Source organism: Erythranthe guttata, chromosome 10, assembly GCF_056151865.1.
Source record: "Erythranthe guttata isolate IM_541 chromosome 10, IM_541, whole genome shotgun sequence".
Lineage (NCBI taxonomy): Eukaryota > Viridiplantae > Streptophyta > Magnoliopsida > Lamiales > Phrymaceae > Erythranthe > Erythranthe guttata.
In genome coordinates this window covers 4,977,843-4,998,885 of record NC_142542.1, presented here as the reverse complement: position 1 = coordinate 4,998,885, position 21,043 = coordinate 4,977,843, and the positions used below count along the sequence as shown (strand labels likewise).

The 21,043-nt window shown below is 37.3% G+C and overlaps 4 protein-coding genes and 1 non-coding gene across 6 annotated transcripts; 4 read left to right on the top strand and 1 right to left on the bottom strand.

Moving 5' to 3' along the window:
* Positions 1–654: 654 nt before the first annotated feature.
* LOC105971004 (U-box domain-containing protein 35) lies at positions 655–6,063 on the top strand. 2 transcript variants are annotated; one of them, XM_012995850.2, is made up of 10 exons: positions 655–1,361; positions 1,652–1,752; positions 1,856–1,977; positions 2,088–2,299; positions 2,825–2,888; positions 2,998–3,304; positions 3,428–3,529; positions 3,778–4,206; positions 4,589–5,344; positions 5,738–6,063. In XM_012995850.2, the coding sequence occupies exons 1-10, from the start codon at positions 1,193–1,195 to the stop codon at positions 5,831–5,833; spliced, it is 2,358 nt and encodes a 785-aa protein (XP_012851304.2). In that variant the 5' UTR covers positions 655–1,192; the 3' UTR covers positions 5,834–6,063. The 2 variants fall into 2 exon arrangements, with proteins under 2 accessions (XP_012851304.2, XP_012851305.2); XM_012995851.2 differs by having other exon boundaries at positions 657–1,361; positions 2,091–2,299.
* Positions 6,064–6,400: 337 nt separating this feature from the next.
* LOC148767339 (U6 spliceosomal RNA) lies at positions 6,401–6,503 on the top strand. Its single transcript, XR_016034138.1, has one exon. It is a non-coding gene; the product is annotated as a U6 spliceosomal RNA (small nuclear RNA).
* An 888-nt stretch (positions 6,504–7,391) lies between these two features.
* Positions 7,392–9,339, bottom strand: LOC105971040 (Pentatricopeptide repeat (PPR) superfamily protein). The gene is made up of 2 exons (XM_012995887.2): positions 9,122–9,339; positions 7,392–8,751 (listed from the first exon to the last, which is right to left on the bottom strand). The coding sequence occupies exons 1-2, from the start codon at positions 9,224–9,226 to the stop codon at positions 7,627–7,629; spliced, it is 1,230 nt and encodes a 409-aa protein (XP_012851341.2). The 5' UTR covers positions 9,227–9,339; the 3' UTR covers positions 7,392–7,626.
* A 2,018-nt stretch (positions 9,340–11,357) lies between these two features.
* On the top strand, positions 11,358–13,392 carry LOC105971013 (FCS-Like Zinc finger 14). The gene is made up of 2 exons (XM_012995857.2): positions 11,358–12,166; positions 12,914–13,392. The coding sequence occupies exons 1-2, from the start codon at positions 11,688–11,690 to the stop codon at positions 13,074–13,076; spliced, it is 642 nt and encodes a 213-aa protein (XP_012851311.2). The 5' UTR covers positions 11,358–11,687; the 3' UTR covers positions 13,077–13,392.
* Positions 13,393–14,208: 816 nt separating this feature from the next.
* HEN2 (RNA helicase, ATP-dependent, SK12/DOB1 protein) lies at positions 14,209–20,989 on the top strand. The gene is made up of 17 exons (XM_012995793.2): positions 14,209–14,396; positions 14,854–15,912; positions 16,118–16,432; positions 16,650–16,754; positions 16,838–16,906; positions 17,139–17,306; positions 17,385–17,456; positions 17,543–17,659; positions 18,111–18,335; positions 18,468–18,626; positions 19,031–19,120; positions 19,286–19,378; positions 19,707–19,860; positions 19,990–20,138; positions 20,246–20,341; positions 20,426–20,518; positions 20,690–20,989. Exons 2-17 carry the CDS (start codon positions 14,935–14,937, stop codon positions 20,798–20,800), a joined length of 2,994 nt encoding a protein of 997 aa, XP_012851247.1. The 5' UTR covers positions 14,209–14,396; positions 14,854–14,934; the 3' UTR covers positions 20,801–20,989.
* Positions 20,990–21,043: the final 54 nt, after the last annotated feature.

Below are 21,043 nucleotides of genomic sequence, written 5' to 3'. Positions count from 1 at the left end.
TAAATTCAGTTTCTAGTTCAGAATAAACTTTTTAAAGGATGTGTGTGTAATGTGTTCGGAATGTGAGGGGTCTATATATAGTTAGGCCTATCTTCAGGGAGGAGAAACTATAACTTATTTAGGGGTGTAAATGAGCTGAGCTGGCTTGACAAAAGCTCGAGTTCAAGCTCGAACTCGAGCCCATCTTTAGTTGTATTATTAATATAAAAAGGGAATTGCTATTTGCGGTTTATAACAAAACCACCCAAAAAAATACTTTATCCCTCTAAAACCCCAAAACGCGTAAAAGCCCAACTTGGGCGCCCAGTGCAATTTTTTTTTTTTTTTTTTAATTGAACGCCCAAGATGGAAAAATTAGAGATTAGTGTTTTATTTTGTAATATTTTAACTTTTCATATAAACTATTCATAGTAAAAAACTAAAATTAAAAAAGAAAAAGAAAAAGGAGATGAGTGCTTAAGTTCGAGTTCGACCTCATCAAATGAAAGCTCGAGTTTGGCTCATTTACACCCATTTACTCAATATATTTGGTCAGTGATAATTTAAAAAAAAAAATGTAATTGCATAATAATTGAAATGAGAGGGGTCTAACCGTAATTACATATAATCTCATGGAGGCAGGTGTAATTTAACAAAAAAAAGAATGAAGTCATTAAAATGTGAAGCAGCCTGAGTCCAGTTCGATCCAACGAGTTCGGAATGAGATTTCTGCACCATTCAACAGACACAGAAAATAATAATAGTAAATGAATGTGAGAGAGAGAGAGAGAGAGAGAGAGAGAGAGAGAGAGAGAGAGAGAGAGAGAGAGAGAGAGAGAGAGACGAACGGATGGTGTGCAGAAAAGGCATGGAAATAGGGGGATTCGTAGGGCTGAGAATGGAAGGAAGCAATAAAATTTGGAAAGGATGAATCAAAAGAGGAAATTGGTTCCAATTGAGGAGGGAAGTGTGCCTCCCAAATTCTCCAATGGAGATGAAATAGCATTCATCGCACGGAAGCAACACCACGATCTCAAAAGGAAAAGAAAAAGTTTTTTTTTTTTTTCCCCTTTTCTTTTCCAGGGAGAAGAAGAAAACCTAGGGCGGAAATTTCTTCTCTTCTCTTCTGGAGGTCCTGAATTGGTTGGAGGTGCTGTGAAAAGAGATTTTTTAATTTGTTTTTGTCTTGTGCGAGATTTTCCCCAATTCGAAAATGACGAATCAGAAGGGGAATGGGGAAAAGAAGCAAGATATGGTAGCAGTTGCCATTGATAAAGATAAAGGCAGCCAAGCTGCATTGAAATGGGCTGTTGATCATCTCTTGGGCAAAGGCAAAACTGTTGCCCTCCTCCATGTCAAACAGAGGACCTCTTCTGCTCCACGTACCTCTCTCTCTCTCTCTCTCTCTCTCTCTCTCTCTCTCTCTCTCTCTCTCTCTCTGTGTGTGTGTGTGTGTGTGTGTGTGTGTGTGTGTGTGTCTGTGTGTGTGTCTGTGTCTGTCTGTTTGTGTGTGTATGTGTGTGTGTGCATTCCTTATGAAATATTAATGTTTTAACAAGAGTTGCATAAATATGCCATTGTCTCAATATGAAATATATTTCATCACCTATAGATGAAATCTCTGCTCTAATTTTATTTATTTTCGATTTTGCGTTTCGGTGACGGATGAAAGTGGGAAGTCACGTTGCTTTCTCTGACAATGACGGCAAAGTTGCGGCCGATCAATTCAAGGAACTCTTCCTTCCTTTCCGTTGCTTCTGCACCCGCAAGGACGTAAGTCCATTTAATATACTCTCCCCGATTTCATATACATACATACGTGTACGATTTCTCTATGATGTGTTTATGACATTTTCTTTTTTTTTTGGGGGTACAGATACAAGTCAATGAAGTTGTAATTGAAGATACTGACATTGCAAGAGCCATTTGTGACTATGTCAAGAACAACACGATCGAGACCTTAGTGGTCGGTTCCACAGTCAAGAATGGATTTGTTAGGTAATATAAAGGAGCTGTTTCACCTTATATATATATGGATATGTATATTATTTTTATCTAGATTCATAAATGAAGATAAGCGAAGAACACTTACAAATCTATGGACACAGAAGATTCAAGACTGTTGATGTACCGGGGAGTGTTACCAAAGGGGCACCGGATTTTTGTACAGTGTACGTCATTTCCAAAGGGAAAGTCTCGACCGTTAGATCGGCCGTATCATCACTTTCAAAAGAAGCTCCTCGTTCTTCGCAGAACGCTAGTAGTAATCCTACTTCGGGTCAAAATGATGCACGTTATATGCAAGGCAATGGAATGCGAGGTAGTGTTATTATTATTATTATTTATTATTATTATTATTATTATTATTATTATTATTATTATTATTATTATTATTATTATTATTATCAATTTTTATTTTTATTTTTGAATCTTCGGAATTGCCGGTTCTTGATCACTTAATCCCACTCTGCACGCTCTAAATGTAGCGTTCAGTCACTTTGCATCTCCTGGAAAATTATAGCATTTTGTTGAGTTGATTTTCTTTTGGAAGTCAATGAGGGCATTTTTGTCTTTTCAGTAGCATTTTTTTCTATGTGATTCCATATGTCAAATTCAAATTTCCATTTCCTTTTATCCTTCAGCCATTTCCTCACCAAGTAACACTCGAAATTGGGTCGCACGGTGGAGCAAACTGCAAACTTTAGTTTTGCACCCTGGGAATAATTTAGTTTACATTTTGCACCCCCGGTCGTTTACCGTTCAAAACCAAATTGTTTTTTTTAAATTAGTGAGGGTATTTTTGTCTTTTACATTGAAATGAAACCAAATTTCCCCAATTCGACAGGTACTTCTGCAACCCAGTATTCATCCAACTCCAAGTCCACACTGGAGGAGACAGATTCAATCAAGTAAGCTATCCGTTACAAACAGCTAATCACATTTCATCAAATTTAAATATATATTACTATTATCAAGAAAATGGATGAAAACAATTGATAAATATATTTATTCCGACAGGTCACCTTTTACTAGAGGCAACTGCAAAGCTTCAAACCGATCCTACGGAGAACTTTCGATGCCCGATAATATGGATATATCGTTTGTGAGCTCAGTGAGGCCAAGCAACGAGCGCATGTTTCCATCTTTAGAGCAGGATATGATGATGGCTCCTCGTCTTTCAAACAGTTCGGATACCGAGAATCGGTTGAGTTTCGGATCTCCGTTTTCTAATGCCAGGTCATCAGATGCAAATAACAGCTTCGGAGTATGCTCGTCCAGCTCACAGGAAAGTGGGAACTTTTCTTGGTCTGGTTCTCAAAGCCTGGTATGCAAAAAAGAGTCTACAGTGTTAAGGGCTTTTCACTTGTTCATTTTATGGAATATAATGATATATATACACGTATACATATATATATATATATATATATATATATATATATATATGCAGGATGATGTCGAAGCAGAGATGAGAAGGCTTAAGCAGGAGCTCAAACAGACGATGGATATGTATAGCACGGCTTGCAGGGAAGCACTCACAGCTAAACAGAAAGTAATGTTCTCGATTACTAATTCCGATTTCTGATTTTTTATTTTTCCGATTTTGTTGGGAACAGAGTTAGAATTTTCCAATCCGGAAAGAAATTTTTGTGGTATTTTTTCGGAAAATTGCTAATTCCGATCCAATCCGTCTGATTTCTACCCCTATTCACAACAGTGTAAAAAACAGAATACCTAAAAACCTTTTACATCGATGATCCATCAATAAATACTAGTCTGCTAATATATATATATATCTAGGCATTGGAGCTTCATCGATGGAAAGTAGAAGAACAACAGAGGCTCGAGGAGGCTCGATTAGCCGAAGAAGCAGCATTGGCAATTGCGGAAAAGGAGAAAGAGAAATGCAGGGTTGCTATTGAGAAAGCCGAAGCTGCTCAGAAAGTGGCTGAACTCGAGGCACAAAAGCGAATCAGTGCCGAAAGGAAAGCACTCAAAGAAGCTGAGGAGAAGAAGAAGGTTCTTGATAAGTTGGCACAAACCGATCTTAGATATCGCAAATACTCCATAGAGGAAATCGAAACAGCTACGGAGTACTTCACGGAGTCTCGTAAAATCGGGGAGGGTGGATATGGGCCTGTTTATAAGTGCAACTTAGATCACACGCAGGTTGCGGTCAAGGTTCTTCGCCCCGATGCAGCTCAAGGAAGGTCACAATTTCAGCAAGAGGTGGGATAGTTTCTAAATGTCGTTTCCATTTTACTGGTACCGCTTCGACTTCACATATGATTTTAACCCTTTCACTTGGCTTTCTAATCCAGCTTGAATCAGCTGGATTGGATGTCGGGTGACAGAGAAATACATGAATGAATTGTGCATGAATATTCATGCATAATTCTCTCACAATTCATGCATAATTCTCTAGGTCGACATCCAATCTAACTGATTCAAGTTGTATTAGAAAGACAACTCAAAAGGACTACATATTTGAGGTTTCAAATTTTGCCAACTTCGGATTGAAAAAGAGTCAAAATCACATTTGAAGTCGAAACGAAACAGTACCACTAAAATTGAAACGGTATTTCAGTTCCTAATAACATGTTTAATTCAGGTCGAAGTTCTGAGTTGCATACGACACCCGAACATGGTCCTCCTCCTCGGAGCCTGCCCAGAGTACGGCTGCCTAGTCTACGAGTACATGGCCAATGGCAGCTTAGACGACCGCCTCTTCCGCCGAGGCAACACCCCGGTCCTCCCGTGGCAGCTCCGCTTCCGAATCGCCGCCGAAATCGGCACTGGCCTCCTCTTCCTCCACCAGACCAAGCCAGAGCCGCTAGTCCACCGCGACCTCAAACCAGGGAATATTCTCCTCGACCGCAACTTCGTCAGCAAAATCAGTGACGTGGGCCTAGCCAGGCTGGTCCCGCCATCTGTCGCCGATACAGTCACACAGTACCGCATGACTTCGACAGCTGGCACTTTCTGCTACATCGACCCCGAATACCAACAGACTGGAATGCTTGGTATTAAATCGGATGTTTATTCGCTTGGAGTTATGCTGCTTCAGATAATTACGGCTAAGTCGCCCATGGGGCTGACTCATCACGTGGAGAGGTCGATTGAGAAGGGGACTTTTGCGGAGATGCTCGATCCGGAGGTTACTGATTGGCCGGTTGAGGAGGCGTTGGTCTTTGCCAAGATGGCGCTTAAGTGTACTGAGTTGAGGCGGAAGGATAGACCGGATTTGGGACTTACAGTTTTGCCGGAGCTTAATAGATTGAGAGCTTTGGCTGAAGAGACTATGCCTAGTTTTTCGATGAATATGAGCTCTATGACTTCAGGTGGTCAGACCACTTCCCATTCTCATGTAAGTTTTGATTTTTGAGCTTTGATTGGATCATGATTAAGGTTTTGATTGAATCGTGATTAGGGTTGGAAATTTGACCGGAATTTCCGATTTTCCGCCGGTTCCGATTTTGGAGCAATTTTTTTCGTTCCGAATTCCAAAACTCCGCTTTCCGTTTTTTTATCCGATTTTAATTTCCAAAAATAATTTCGAAAATCCCGTTTTCCCCGAAATTTACACTTATATTATCGAAATTGTTACGTTTTTGTATTTCAGATGACTAAAAAATGGAATTTTTCTGAATTCTGCCGATTCCGGTTCTATGTTTTCCGATTTTGGAACATTTTTTTTTTTCATTCTAGTAACACAGCTTCCTCAATGAGGTGAGATTAATGTCGATTTATTTTTCGGCAGGTGATTGAAACGCCGAAGATGTATTCGGATTATAACGGTGGGAAGGTGCGATCGATGGCTGGATATATAGCGGAGAGAAATCCGATGGGAAATTAATTCCTAATGCATTTTTGTTGGTTTGAAAAATGATTATGTATTTGGTTTTATCTATGACTGCTTCTTCTCAGGGAATAGTTCATTTTTATCCTCTATATATCTTTAGTTGGTGCCGTAACATGTCCATATATATATATACATACATACTATGTTTTGTTTGTAATACAACATTTGATAAACAAGCATATCATATAATGTGCTTGTAATAAATGTTAATCTTTTCCTATTAATATTAATGGTTCCCCCTTTTTGAAAAAAAAAATATCGAAAGAATTGATCACCGACGGATTCATTGGCGAAATTAGTCGGTCAGTATCGGCCCTGACGCTAAACTTCACCGACGAATTTTCAATCGATTTTGAGCTTGATTCAGCTATACTTCTTTTGAGGAAAATTTTAGGGCCCATCCAACAGTGAAAGTCCATCAGTAAAGGGCTAATCAATCTTTAACGGCCCATCATAGATAAATTCTAAAGGCCCAATTATTTAGTTTGTGATTCTATCCCACATCGGATAAACAATTTTCTATTGTAAGATATATCTACTAAAGCGTCGCAACTACTTAGTGTCCCTTCAGGGACATCCGATAAAATTGGAATGATACAGAGAAGATTAGCATGGCCCCTGCGCAAGGATGACACGCATAAATCGAGAAATGGTCCAAATTTTTTTTTTCCGGGATTTTTATTTTGGTTGACTCTCGTGGTTTTGAAAATTAAAATCCGTTTACTATAGAGCTTATGTAGCATAGAAACAGTGATACGAGAAACACACCATAAATAGGGATATGGGATCATAGACCGAGAAATGGTCCAAATTTTGTAGACTCTCGGGTTTTTGAAAATTAAAGGTCACTTACTATAGAGCTTTGTAGACTCTCGGGTTTTTGAAAATTAAAGGTCACCTACTATAGAGCTATGTAACACGGAAACAATGATACGGTCTGCTTGGCGACACTAGTGATGGCAATTGGTGAATACAAATTAGGGTTTTGGGGATTAACCCCACTTAGACTTGTGTGTTTTATGATTTTTCTTACGTTTACTTCCGGTTTTGCGATTACCTCGGGTATGTCCTTTGAAGTTGTATTATGACATTTTTTGATTTATTTATTTACATCTTCGGTAAAAAAAATGATATGTGGAAACATGAAAACAAGTGGGAAAACGGCATATCCAAAAAATGGGAATACGTGAGCTTGAGGGAAACATGTAAATATTAAGACTATGGAGGTACATTTATAGGTATGTTATATAAACGTAAGTTTTTTTATTTATATATAAAATCATAACACATATTCAAAATAAATTTTATTATCAATTTGCAGTTTCTTTTTTGAGTAAATTATCAATTTGCAATTGATCATTAAATCGTTGAAATAATCAGGGAAGTAACAGAAAAAATATTTGAAAATTTGCTACTCAAATATGTTTCTTAACTTTTTTAAAATTTGCAAAATGATCTATAAAGTGTCTGGTAGGTGTCCTCAAATGTCCGACACAAAACATGTCCGAAACACGAAAACATTAAGAAGTTGAATTTTTCGAAGGCCATGGAGTTATTTAATATATCTCTCAAATTTCATTTCATATTGTAAGAAAGGGGTATTTATTTCTAAAATATGGGTTCTTGTTTTCTTGGTCTACTTATATACATGGCATTATTCTGCTATGATCACAGTTCACACACACACACACACACACACACACACACACACAAACACACACTGGGCCACGTCATCTTCTTTCTCTGTGCTGATTTTGATCTTCTGAAGGCACATACAAACAACTTAATCAGTAATTCCAAAAGATTTGATTACTCCGAAACTTCTTCTTAAGGTACACAGAAATCAGCATCTTGTATGTCCAATCCTTTCTCTTCACGTACTCCATAACGACTTCCGAGCTAGAATGAAAATCCCCTTTCCCCATAGCCTCGAAAACAAGTGAATCCGTCGATATCGAAACCGAATCATTCGAGTTAAACTCGTTCAACGCAAATTCCAAATTCCTCCCAAGCCTTTTATCCATGTACGCATCAACTACACAACCGTAGGTCACGATATCAGGAAAAACCACCTCGTGCTTCATATGTTCGATGCTCAGATGAAGATCCCATAACAGTGACATTCTCGAAAACGCCACCGCTCGAATGTTGAACGTATTTAAATCGGGATTGAATCCCGATTCCACCATCCTCACAAACTCCCTCTGCAGGCTCTTCATTTTGAAATTCGCCGCGTAAGAAAGAATCAGAAGATTCCATAGAAGATTCCCGACGTTTCTCCTGCCGAGGCCTACTTCTTGCACGAAACAACCCAATTCATAGAACTTGTTTTTCTTGATGTATGCTAGCGCAAAAGCCCTTATAGCTTCTTCTTCGATTAGAATCCTCGATTTCTTCAAACGCCCGTAAGCAGCTTCTGTATCAGCTAGTGAACCGAAAAGGCTGTGGTACAGTACGTAAGCATTTCCAGTAACGGAATCTATGGAATATCCCATCGAATATATTTTCTTGATCATTATCTCCATGCACTCGAGGTGTCCGTTCTTGCCAAAATGAGATACAGACAGAGTGAAAATATCGGGTAATAGTTTGGAATCTTTGAGTTCCACTTGGTGCAAGATTTTCGCGACGGCATCGAAATCTTGCGTACAACCAAAGATAAAGATCAATTGAGAAACTAGTTGAGCATTAGGCATGAATGAACTGTTGATCATTTCATCCCAAATTCCGAGGGCTTTTGAGAGAGAACCGCTGGCGGCATAGTGTAGCAGCAAAGCTGGTAGGGTGGAATTATCGGCCGAGAGGGCTTTCGATTTTTTGACGAGGATTTTTCTTCTGGAAACCAAATGTGATAGTGAATTGGAATTGGAATCGGAAGCTTTAGTTGTATTGACGAAACCCTCATATCTGCCCTGCAAACTTCGAATTAAACATGCTCATAACTTCTCTTTCAAATAACTTCTAAGCTCAAAATCTGCTAATGCAAAACAAACAACTAACAACCATCGATTGTAACAAAACCCTAATTCAATTTTCAAATCAATGAAACAATGATTCAGATTCTGCAATTAATATCCTTGAACCAATAATTTTTGCTGGCTATATATAAGTTAGGGCAATACAAATTCCACAGTGTACATATAAAAAAATAAAAAAAATGCAATCTTTGAGTTTCATTTCACGCGCCTTCATCTTCATCACGGGGCAAAAATCTCACACCTCAAACCCAACCAAACAATTGAAGAATGCTGGTAATTCAATACAACAGAAAAAACAAAGTACCTTGAGATTCCGATTCCGATTCCGATTCCGATTGTCCGATGTAAATTGCCGGAAACGCTTCCTCTTCACTGTAAAAGGCGGAGAAGAGAGTAGTACGGCTTCCATTTTTATGGTTCCTTTGTTAACTGATAAATCTGTAAACACAGACGATGAAGAATTTCATGGGCTATGAAATTGGGCCTCTTGTGTAGTTATAATATTATAATTATAATTTAATTTTATTGGGCTCCAAAAATAGCAAAAACTTTTTTATAAATGATAATAGAATATTAACTTTTTTGGTCTTAATTAAATGCCATTTTATTTGGTAACCAAAGAATTCGCACTGCATTCTCGTATAATAGTTTCCAAATTGTATTAGAGGCATTAAATTAATCGTATGTGACAAACTGGACCTAGCGACCACTGACGACGAGATTCGAACCCTGAATGAATGAACGAATTTAATATTGATGGAGCTATGAATTTGACATATTTAAATATAAGATAAAAAAACCTAAGTGCAACAAGCATGGTTATGTAGTATGATTAATTGAAGGCATCATCAAGTTTAATTTCCTCTCTCTAAAAGCAAGCATAATCACAAGCAATGATGCTTTTCATCACCACCTCTCATTTTTTTGCCTTTTTTTTAAATTTTATTTTATTTTAGCAAATAATAATTATTTTGCAATAGTTAGAACAAAAAATAATATATATAGGTCCAAAGTAGGCCTAAAGTACCAACCATCATTAGGAGAGTTGGTACCTAGCCTTTACCAATAGGGTAACGGTCTAGGGTTCGAGTCCCCCCTCCCCTACTTCCCCTTATAATGGACTTGAATTTACTCAAAAAAAAAAAAAAAAAAAGTAGGCCTAAAGTCAATGATAGACATTTGACATTGAAATTGTTTGCCAATTTAATGACAAAGGCCAAAAATCTATCGAGGGGACCTCTTTTCTCTCTCTTTAATTCACTCATTTAACTTTTTATTTATTTATTTATTTTAATTTATATATATATTTTTTTTAAATGATAGTGGTGGCCTAGGACTAGTGACTGGCGATTGATTCCTTTGGACCATCAATTTCACTACTCAGTGGCCATTCGTCATGCAATTTCAATTTTCTATACAAATTGATTTTAGTTCTTTTTTTTTGAATTTCGGAATTTTCATAATTTTGAAATTAAATTGGCTACTTTTATTTTTATTCTTTTATGACTCATATAATACCTTCTTTTTTATTTTATTTTTACCTTTTTCTTTAGGCTTTCGGCAAGTTGCACCCTTCGAGTTGCTTTGATCCAAAAAGAGGGGACAAAGAGATTAATTTTCGATACTAACTTTTCGAATTCCTTTGTTGCATCCATCCACCTTTATTTTATGTGTTCCCTTTTTCTATTTTTTTTCTTTTATTTTTCACTTTTAATTTTTGTATGGTCATCGAAATTAAATTTATGGTAAATTACGTACACCCCTCGAGGTATGATCAAATTACGAAACCGCCCTCATGTTTGGGTAATTACAACCACCCCTCCTCATCTATGAATTGAATCTTCCTACACGTCCACTTTTGAGGTGTTAAATTGTGGTGCGTCAGAAACTGCACATTGCACAAAACGAGTACAAACTAAAGAACATTTAACGGAATCTAGAAGATTATATTATTTTGACACCATAAGGATGCATGTGTATGAAAATGTATAGTTGAGGGGTAATTTTAATTACCCAAACATGATGGGAATTTTCGTAATTTGACCGTATCTCGAGGAGTGTTCGTAATTTACCTTTAAATTCATGGGTTGTACACTTGTACTGCATGAGAATCAGATCCTAATCAAGTAGTACATTCGACTGCACAACCATGTTTATGTAATTGACACTATTATATAGGGGTGTTTATGTCTTTTCCTCTTGCTTACTGTGAAAGTAAGGAACTGTTGTGATTTTGTTTTCTCAAAATAATTTATTTGAAAAAAAAAATACAATAAAATGCATTATTTACCATATTTTACATTCATCTCCTTTTCAACTCCACAACTATTTCATATATATTTCTTTTTTTATAATAAATACAATTAAAAGAATTTATCTCAACTACATGTATTTATTTATATTCACGTGACCCAAAAAAAAAAAAAAAATGAAGTTGTTTATTATTTATTTAAAAAGCTAATAAAGATATATATCTTTTTTTTTTAATATAATAAATAATAAATAATATATAATAAATAAAATAGAATATCTGAGGCTTCTCTGCTCGTTATATATTCTTCCCTCCCATCCCCAAAAGTTTCAGAGCAATCGAATTCCAGGCGAGCGAGGTAAGAGGATTTGACGACGATTGGTTTCTCTCTCTTCTCTCTTATCTCTCTCTCTCTCTCATCTCTCTCACACAGACAACCTAAAATCCCCTTTCTCGATTGATTGCGCGCTTAATCTCCTGATCAAAACCTCAATTTCGATTTTGAGTGAGCCCGTAGCAATTTCGACGCTAGCGATCCGTGAAGAATCAGATTTTTTTTCTCGCACATCTTCGTTGTTGTTTTTTGTTTTGTTTTGTTTTGTTTGTAACCCTAGAAAAAATGGCGGATTCAGCAAAGCAAATCAGTGGCCAGAAAGCTGCGATCAATTTCGAGGGGGCGAAGCAAAACGGCGTCGTTGGGCTCGGCATTCTCGCCGCCCTGGACGACGATCGCCGCCAGCTGGATCCGGTTTTCACCAACGGCGGCCGGACCGCCGCGGTTGTGGCGATCTCTCCGAGATCTTCTTCGTCGAGCCCTATCCCGATACTCAACAAGAAGGATTTCTCCGTCAATGGTGGTGGCGGCGCGGAGGATATGGAGCTCTGTGAGGAGTACACCTGTGTGATATCTCACGATGGGGAGAATCTCGTGAAGAAGAGAGAGTATTTCGAGGCTGGTGTTTTGGGAGACGATAGTGGGCCCCACAAGGCTTCTGCGGTTGTTGTTACCGGAAATGGTGGTGGTGGTGGTGGTGATTTTCTGAATTCCTGCTTCCTTTGTGAGAAGAGGCTTGATGGTTTGGATATTTTCATGTACAGGTAAATATTTTTTTGTTTATTTTTTTATATGATTCGGAGATTAATCATGAAATTATCAATTATGCTTTGTCTATTTATGCCAAATCTATGGTATGGATTTTTTTTTCTTACATTGTGGAATGATTTCATGTTCGTGTTCTTGATTGGATGGAGTCATTTTTCGTATAAATCGACACAATTTTTTGATGTTTTAGATCTGAGATTCAGCAATTAGAACATGATCATGTATATTTTCATCGAATTCTTCGCTTGATGGTTAGAAATATAAATATTAGTGATGTCTTACATTACATACTGAATTTGAGCTGGAGATTGAATTCATAGTCCGTCTAATTGTTCGATTATGGTTTCTATAATTGAGAATATATATGAAGTCTTTGCAGCCATTCGTTGCTGATTAGATGGTTTCGTGAAATGGTTGCTTAGGGTGCTAGTAAGTTGAGGGAAAAAAAAAAATCTTGATAAATGAAATTAATCATGCTTAATCGTGTCATTATCCAAGATTCTTGCTTCTAAAGCAACATCTATCTGTGTTCAATGCTTGAAGTTTGTGCTAAACCCGTTTCGCTTGCAATGCAGACAAACAAATGCTTGTTTGTTCCTGGAAGTAAACATTCTATCAAAAAAATTCCATCTTGTCGTTTGCTTTTCATTCACGAGCAGGCTTTAAACTTTAAAGTCGTATTGTTTTTCGTACGTTTTCCAATGCTCGAACTAATTACAAAATTTAACTATTTATTATTGCAGAGGGGAGAAGGCATTTTGCAGTGCAGAATGTCGGTACAGGCAAATCTCGATTGACGAACAGAACGAGAAGTCGTGCCGCTCTGCAGCGAAGAAGAAGAGGGAGTACTCTGTTTCGCCCTGCTCCGGTAAACTTCAGTTTATTGCTGGGGTTGCTGCTGCTTGAGTAGTTATTATTAAATCAATTATCTTTACCTATATATATATTATATACTATATATTATTATATATATACAGATTAAGAGAATGAATAAAAAAAAGAATGTTATGGCAGTAGATAATAAGGTTTATTATGTATTTAATAATTATTATTATTGATAAGGAGGGAGTGAAGACTATATCTACACACTCTCATAGAGAGACTTGTCAATGGGGGCGTATATTAGCACCTGATTACTGGATCATGATAACATTAACAGCTGTTGTGAGTTGATTATTTTTTTTATATCTGGCAAAGCAAATTATAAACTACTAATTCTCTCTCTCTCTCTCTCTCTCTCTCTCTCTCCGACACATAAACACGCACACATGGAATATTGGCCTTTGAATGTTGTGTGTAAAGTAAGAAATATCAAGAAAGAATATTGGACGAAGAATTAGATATACATATACGTTGATGTGTGTAGAAAGATACGTACGAATCTGTACACGTATATGATTGGATATAGTCCAACGCGTATGTGGATGTGTGTAAAAAGATTCGTATGAATTTATACACGTATATGATTGGATCAACTTGCTCCCAAATTATTTGCCTACAAAATAATGGGAAGTACTTAACTTCAATTTAAAAGGAAACAATTGGATTAAAAATAACATGATTTATAATCTTCATTTGCATAATTGGTACTTGTTGGATTTTTGGTCCAATGGATTATTAGTCCAGCCCATTAACTCACTTTCTTCTAAGGCAGCCCAATACTCAAAGTCTAGCAGTACAAAAGCCCAAGTGATCAGTCAAATCATGAGAACTCTTTAAATCCTCTAATTTTGATCGTTGGATCTTTTTGCTTTAATCCTCACCATACATTCGAGTTATTTAGTCTCCGTCTTTCTCCCAAACTATACTTTCTAATATTTTCTCTTCTATCTCTTTTGGTTGTATTATCGCACTGAATGCATCTTGGCACTTTTCGGCGACATGCATGTTTGAGTACGGCGATGGTTGTATCGTTTATGCTATCTACTTTTGAGACAATTTTCCTTTTCCCATCTATATATATATATAGCAAAAATAAAATAAAAAAGTTTGAATGAAAAAAAGTCAAATTTAAATAATTATAACCATATTTGGATTCGAGTAGTTAATCGGATTCCATAAACACAGTCCGTACCCGTTTAGGAAACTACACTACATACAATTCAAGTAGGCCCATGTTCTCTCCGGGTACCGCTTCAAAAACGAACATTTTTTTCAAAATTCGGAGCCAAATTAGGGTTTAACCATTTTCACCAACCAACAGTTGCTAAGTGCTTGGCTCTCCTGGTAAGCTTTCTTCTAACTTCGATTTTCCATTGCACGCATATGATAATCATTAGAACTGCATGTATTTCTGCTGGAAACTTTTAAGTTGCTCTACATTTTGGTCGATTTAGGGTTTTTCATCTGTTCATACCAAGCTGGATACTGTGGGTACTCTTTTGCGTTCTCCATTTAGCGGCAGAAGTGGAATTTTTAGAGCTTTATGTGCATTTTTCATCGAATTGAATTATCTCTCAATCACTATCGTTTAATTCTGTGGATAAATGGTATTCCGTGGTTGCAATTTTTGATTTTTTGATTTTTTTTATTTTTATGCAACTTTTGCGTTTAATCTCATTTTTCTGCAGCATGTATGAGATTAAATGTAGGTTTTAGGTGAAAAAGGAATTGAAGGAAATGGAGGAGCTGTTTGGTCATGAATTAACATTTAATCATTTTTCTCCATGCTGCTTTATTACAGATTACAGGGAATTCTAGTATAATTTGGGGGACCCAGAATTTGGAATCTTGAGCAAGGGGATTAGATTGCAAGGGACTGTCGATGGACGAGTATACTACTCCTCTGAAACGGAAACAACTGGAAGAGAATTCAGAGAACAAACATGATGTTCCTGTTCAAGATTCTGGCTCTAAGAGGCGTACCTTAGCTCGGACATGTGTGCACGAGGTGGCCGTTCCAAGTGGATACGACTCAAACAAGGATGAATTAATTCACGGTACCCTAGCAGACCCTGTTTATAATGGGGAAAGAGCAAAAACCTACCAATTTAAGCTCGATCCCTTTCAGGAGGTTTCTGTGTCTTGTTTGGAAAGAAATGAGTCTGTTTTAGTTTCAGCACACACTTCAGCTGGAAAAACTGCAGTGGCTGAATATGCCATTGCCATGTCTTTTAGAGATAAACAGAGGGTCATATATACTTCTCCATTAAAGGCTCTGAGCAATCAGAAATACAGAGAGTTGAGCCAGGAGTTTTCAGATGTTGGCTTGATGACAGGGGATGTGACACTTTCCCCTAATGCAAGTTGTTTGGTAATGACCACCGAGATTCTCAGAGGAATGCTTTATAGGGGTTCGGAGGTGTTGAAGGAAGTTGCTTGGGTCATATTTGATGAGATACATTACATGAAGGACCGTGAAAGAGGTGTTGTTTGGGAAGAAAGTATTATCTTCTTGCCTCCTGCCATTAAGATGGTTTTTCTTTCAGCAACAATGTCGAATGCCACTGAATTTGCTGAATGGATATGCAATATACATAAACAGCCATGTCATGTAGTCTATACAGATTTTAGGCCCACGCCACTGCAACACTACATGTTCCCTATGGGTGGGTCTGGTTTGTATCTTGTAGTTGATGAGAATGAGCAGTTTAAGGAGGACAACTTTTCCAAACTTCAGGATACTTTTACAAAGAAAAATACGAGTAATAATGGGAATAAGAGTGCAAATTCTAAGTCTGGTGGCAGAATTGCAAAAGGCGGAAATGCTTCTGCTGGTTCTGACATATACAAAATTGTCAAGGTGAGGTACTCAGCATCAGAACTGCCATTTTCTGTTTGATTTCCAGTTATTGACTTATCTATATTCATCGTTTTAGCAAACCTTTTGCCTTTTGTTTTTGTTTTGGATTTCCTTGTTGTGGTCATTCTCTGTGATGTACTTCACCTTGAATTACCTGTGCTCAATAAGGGTTTCAAAGTTCTGATATTCAGTGTTGATTTTGCAGATGATAATGGAACGAAAATTCCAGCCAGTCATAATTTTTAGTTTTAGCAGAAGAGAGTGTGAACAACATGCCATGTCGATGTCCAAGCTTGATTTCAATACCCAAGAGGAGAAAGACATTGTGGAGCAAGTGTTTAAAAATGGAATCCTATGCTTGAATGAGGAAGATAGAAACTTGCCAGCAATTGAATTAATGTTACCATTGCTTCAGCGAGGCATTGCTGTTCACCATTCTGGCTTGCTTCCTATAATCAAAGAACTTGTGGAACTTCTCTTTCAAGAAGGACTGGTTAAGGCTCTGTTTGCAACAGAGACGGTATTATTATATCTTAGCAGTTTGTTTTCTGATATTGTTCTGATGTAGTTGTCTTTTCTGTTCAATCTAATACTCTTATCAATCATAAATCACTATCATATATGATATATCATATTCTGCATCAACTGCCAACTTGTTATGTATACAGATATCATGCGACCTTTTTCTTTATTAGTTTTTATTTTGCCCTTGACTTATTAACTTCCATGTGTGACAGTTTGCCATGGGGTTGAACATGCCTGCAAAAACTGTTGTTTTCACGAGTGTCAAAAAGTGGGATGGTGATAGTCATCGTTATATTGGTTCTGGTGAGTATATTCAGGTGAGTAGTTTAATTTTTAATAAGACGTGTGTATTAGATATGCGATCCTTATATGCCTGTTGACAAATATGCTTGTCTTGTAGATGAGTGGCAGAGCTGGACGCCGTGGTAAAGATGATCGGGGTATTTGCATTATAATGATTGATGATAAAGTAAGGTCCATGTTATCTTGGTTTATATGAGGAACAATTTAATTTTCAGAATTAAATTCCCTCTTAAGTGATGTTTATAGAGATTTTTTTTTTCTATTGTTCTGTCTACTTGCATTTCAAATCTGATGTAGTCTTTCCAATCGAGAGTTAGTGAAATGGGCAATTCTGAGTATATTCAGTAATGTGTATTAATGATCTGACCGATCTTTTACCTTTTCCATTCTGACACCAGATGGAGATGAATACCCTTAAAGACATGGTTTTGGGTAGACCAGCACCTCTGGTCAGTACTTTCCGTTTAAGCTACTACTCAATTCTGAATTTAATGAGCCGTGCTGAGGGACAATTTACTGCTGAGCATGTTATCAGACATTCCTTCCACCAGTTCCAATATGAGAAGGTTTTATCTAAAAACTGAATTTCGCTTATGATTATAAATTAAATAAAATGACTACTCATGCAATTTCTGCTTCTTTAGACTTTACCGGACATGGGGAGGAAAGTCTCAGAGCTTGAAGAGGAAGCTGCTGTCCTTGATGCTTCTGGAGAGGTGGAGTTTCTCTTTTCTTTGTAAGCTTGGAATGTTTTGTTTAAGTTCATAAGAAAAAAACTAAACCCCCATGTTTCTGCTGCCAGGCCCAGGTTACTGAATATCATAGACTAAAGCTTGAAATGGCCCAACTTGAAAAGAAAATGATGGCAGAGATAACGCAGCCTGAAAGAGTTCTCTCTTTCCTTCAACCTGGTAGGCTGGTATGTACCATGATAGGTGTTTACCTATATTAAATGACGTAGACTAGCATATGTCGTGTACTTTCTGTTCATTTACTGCCTCTGATTGGTTGCATGATCCATCTTTTTAACTGTTGTTTGTCTTGTTCTTCACTATTTTTTTATATTTCTTTTTCACGTTTTGCCTTCGCTCATTCAGTAACTGTTTGCCCACATTATTCTGCAAATGGATTGAATTCATGCATTTAAATTTTCTTATGACCTCTAATTTGCTCAGACTGCCTGTTAGTTCATCCTTGTTTTTGCCTCATTCACACCTCTCTTTTCCCTTGCTTATTGTTTGTGATGTTTGATATGACACTTTATATACTGGTTGCGTTGAGTTTACTCTTACAGCTTCGCTTATGCACTGAATATATTTATTTGGTTCTATTTTGAACTCTGGGTCTGTGCCCCTTCTGTGAAATTGCAGGTTAAGGTCAGGGAAGGTGGAACAGATTGGGGTTGGGGAGTCGTAGTCAATGTGGTGAAAAAACCTCCAGCTCCATCAAGTTCTTTGCCAGCTTCAATGGCTTCTTCACGTGGTAATAGTTACATTGTGGACGCTCTGCTTCACTGCTCTCTAGGATCAAGTGAAAATGGTTCTCAGCCAAAACCTTGTCCTCCAAGTCCTGGAGAGAAGGGTGAAATGCATGTGGTGAGTCGATAACCTTCTCCTGGGGAAAATGTCGTGACAGAAAATTGCTATACACGCTTCACTTTTGTAGCTAGCATGTACAGTAAAATTGGTCCACTTTGAAAGCCATGCACTTGTCTTTATTTGTCTCAGGTTCCTGTTCAGTTGCCTCTTCTTTCTGCACTTAGTAAGCTCAAAATATCTGTTCCTAATGACTTGCGGCCAATTGAAGCTCGACAAAGCATTCTCCTAGCTGTGCAGGAGCTTGAAAAACGCTTTCCTCAAGGTCTTCCAAAGCTTGATCCAGTGAAGGTTTGAAATTGTTACCATTGTGCTGCTTTATTGGTTAACACTATTGTGCACTATGAATTGCTCAAATATCTTGCTGATTGTTTTGCTTTGAACTTCTATGCCTACTATCAAAGGATAGCCCCCTCTTTAATGACTTGAACTGTATGCATATACCGTTGCAATGCAAAAGTTGATTTGCAGAAAGAATCAATATGCTTGTATAATTATTGATTTTTAAGAAAATGTGCTACATGTATTTTATTTTGTCCATGTAATATCCTTGTAGATGATGATTTTTATCCGCGTCTTAAAGAATTTCATGTTTCCGATATCCTAAAAAAATGTTAGGTTTAAGTCATTAACAGGTCTCGGCATATTTACTACACATACGGAAATTTATTTACTATACATGTGAATTCTCTCAGGATATGGGAATTGATGATCCAGAATTCGTTAAGTTGGCGGACCAAACGGAGGAACTTGAACAAAAATTGTTTTCTCACCCACTACATAAGGTATATTCCCAATAGCTGTTCCTCTCTACCATCTGGTGTCGTTTTGCTGCTTTTCCTACTTATCCAACACAACAAAGATTAACTGGTATTCCTTAAAGGATGCGAACCAGCACTTGCAGTAGATACTTATCTGATACTTTTGTAACTCACATCAACGTTTTGCAGTCTCAGGATGATAATCAGATTAAAAGTTTCCAGAGAAAAGCTGAAGTCAACCATGAAATTCAACAACTAAAGTCAAAGATGCGTGATTCTCAGGTATTCCTCTCGTGGTGTCACCACATGGCTCATGCCTTACACTTGCATGCACTAGCTCTTTGATCTAAAAGTATGATAAGTGCACTTACTTTTATGTTTATTTTGACTTATGGATTGCCGTAGCCTGATTCTCTAAAGCTCTCCTTTTTCAATTTATATTGAAAGCATATTTTTCGTATCGGCCTACACTTCTTTTTTATTAACATCTTCTCCTGGTCTGTAGTGTTATATAAATTGCTATCTCCTCTATTACTTCGGTTTCATATTGGATTTAAGAATAAGATTTATGTGTTTCTAATTGGGTACATGCCTCCTGAATTATTTTCAGCTTCAAAAATTTCGTGATGAACTTAAGAATCGGTCACGGGTTCTCAAGAGACTCGGCCATATTGATGGGGATGGTGTTGTTCAGTTAAAGGGGCGGGCTGCCTGCCTAATAGATACTGGAGATGAGCTTCTCGTCACAGAATTGATGTTCAATGGTGAGCCCTACATTTGTGTGATGTAAAAATTCATGTCTACTCATATTTTTCAAGGACAGGGAGCAATTCTTCTTTTCTGCGCTTTAATTAGACATTTTCATTACGGAATTCTGCAAATTATGTAAACAGGTACCTTCAATGATCTCGATCACCATCAAGTCGCAGCTCTGGCAAGTTGCTTTATCCCTGGAGACAGATCGGGTGAGCAGATACATTTGAGAGCCGAACTTGCCAAACCATTGCAACAGCTTCAAGAAAGTGCGAGAAAAATAGCAGAGGTATCTGATATCCGTTTTTCCCGATTCATTTTTTGCCCAAAAGGCGAACATATATATTTTCAAGCATATGGTAAAATGACAACTGGAAAATATTATTATTGTTGCAGATACAACGCGAGTGTAAGCTCGAAATAAATGTGGATGAATATGTTGAAGCATCAATTAGACCGTACTTGATGGATGTGATTTACTGTTGGTCAAAGGTAAGTTCATGGCTCAAAATTTATTTACATTATAGCTGTTGATCGTATTGGTTATTTCATTCATCCCCTTAATTTGTGCTACAGGGAGCGTCTTTTGCCGATGTTATCCAGATGACCGATATTTTTGAAGGTAGCATCATTCGGCTAGCTAGAAGGCTCGATGAATTTTTAAACCAGGTAATCCTTTTACTACTATTCAGAAGTTATAAAAGCATTATATACAACGACAGAGAAATTGCATCGTTGTAATATATGTGAACTACGCCAATTTGTTATAGCAGTAGAAGATTCTGTATATATATTTTCCGACACGATATTCATGATGCGTCTACTGATATTTTTTTCCAGTTGAAAGCTGCTGCTCATGCAGTTGGAGAAGCTGATTTAGAGGAAAAGTTTGGAGCAGCTACTGAAAGCCTTCGTCGCGGAATAATGTTTGCGAATTCGTTGTATCTCTAAAGTGTTAGCTGCTTCTTCAAGTAAATCTTGTTGTTTGCCATTGTTGTTCCAGAGATTAGATAGGTGATAGTTCTTTGCTATTAATTAGCCCACTTAAAGAAATATGTACTAGTCCTCAAATCTATATTGTACAACACAAGTGATTGTGACGAGGGAAATCGTGATATTATATGAATCCCGTTTCGGTTTTGCTGGATTTTTTTCCATCATCTTAACTTTTGATAACGATGATATAGACGAACT

Bases quoted from the DNA above. Each gene is read 5' to 3' on its own strand.
- LOC105971040 (XM_012995887.2), bottom strand. From the start codon at position 9,226: ATGGAAGCCGTACTACTCTCTTCTCCGCCTTTTACAGTGAAGAGGAAG. The intron at 8,752-9,121 runs GTACTTTGTTTT...CGAAGTTTGCAG, and splicing joins ATCGGAATCGGAATCTCAAG to GGCAGATATGAGGGTTTCGT.
- HEN2 (XM_012995793.2), top strand. From the start codon at position 14,935: ATGGACGAGTATACTACTCCTCTGAAACGGAAACAACTGGAAGAGAAT. The intron at 15,913-16,117 runs GTGAGGTACTCA...TTGATTTTGCAG, and splicing joins ACATATACAAAATTGTCAAG to ATGATAATGGAACGAAAATT. The intron at 18,336-18,467 runs GTGAGTCGATAA...TATTTGTCTCAG, and splicing joins AGAAGGGTGAAATGCATGTG to GTTCCTGTTCAGTTGCCTCT.
- LOC105971013 (XM_012995857.2), top strand. From the start codon at position 11,688: ATGGCGGATTCAGCAAAGCAAATCAGTGGCCAGAAAGCTGCGATCAAT. The intron at 12,167-12,913 runs GTAAATATTTTT...TTATTATTGCAG, and splicing joins TTGGATATTTTCATGTACAG to AGGGGAGAAGGCATTTTGCA.
- LOC105971004 (XM_012995850.2), top strand. From the start codon at position 1,193: ATGACGAATCAGAAGGGGAATGGGGAAAAGAAGCAAGATATGGTAGCA. The intron at 3,305-3,427 runs GTATGCAAAAAA...ATATATATGCAG, and splicing joins GGTCTGGTTCTCAAAGCCTG to GATGATGTCGAAGCAGAGAT. The intron at 4,207-4,588 runs GTGGGATAGTTT...TGTTTAATTCAG, and splicing joins GGTCACAATTTCAGCAAGAG to GTCGAAGTTCTGAGTTGCAT.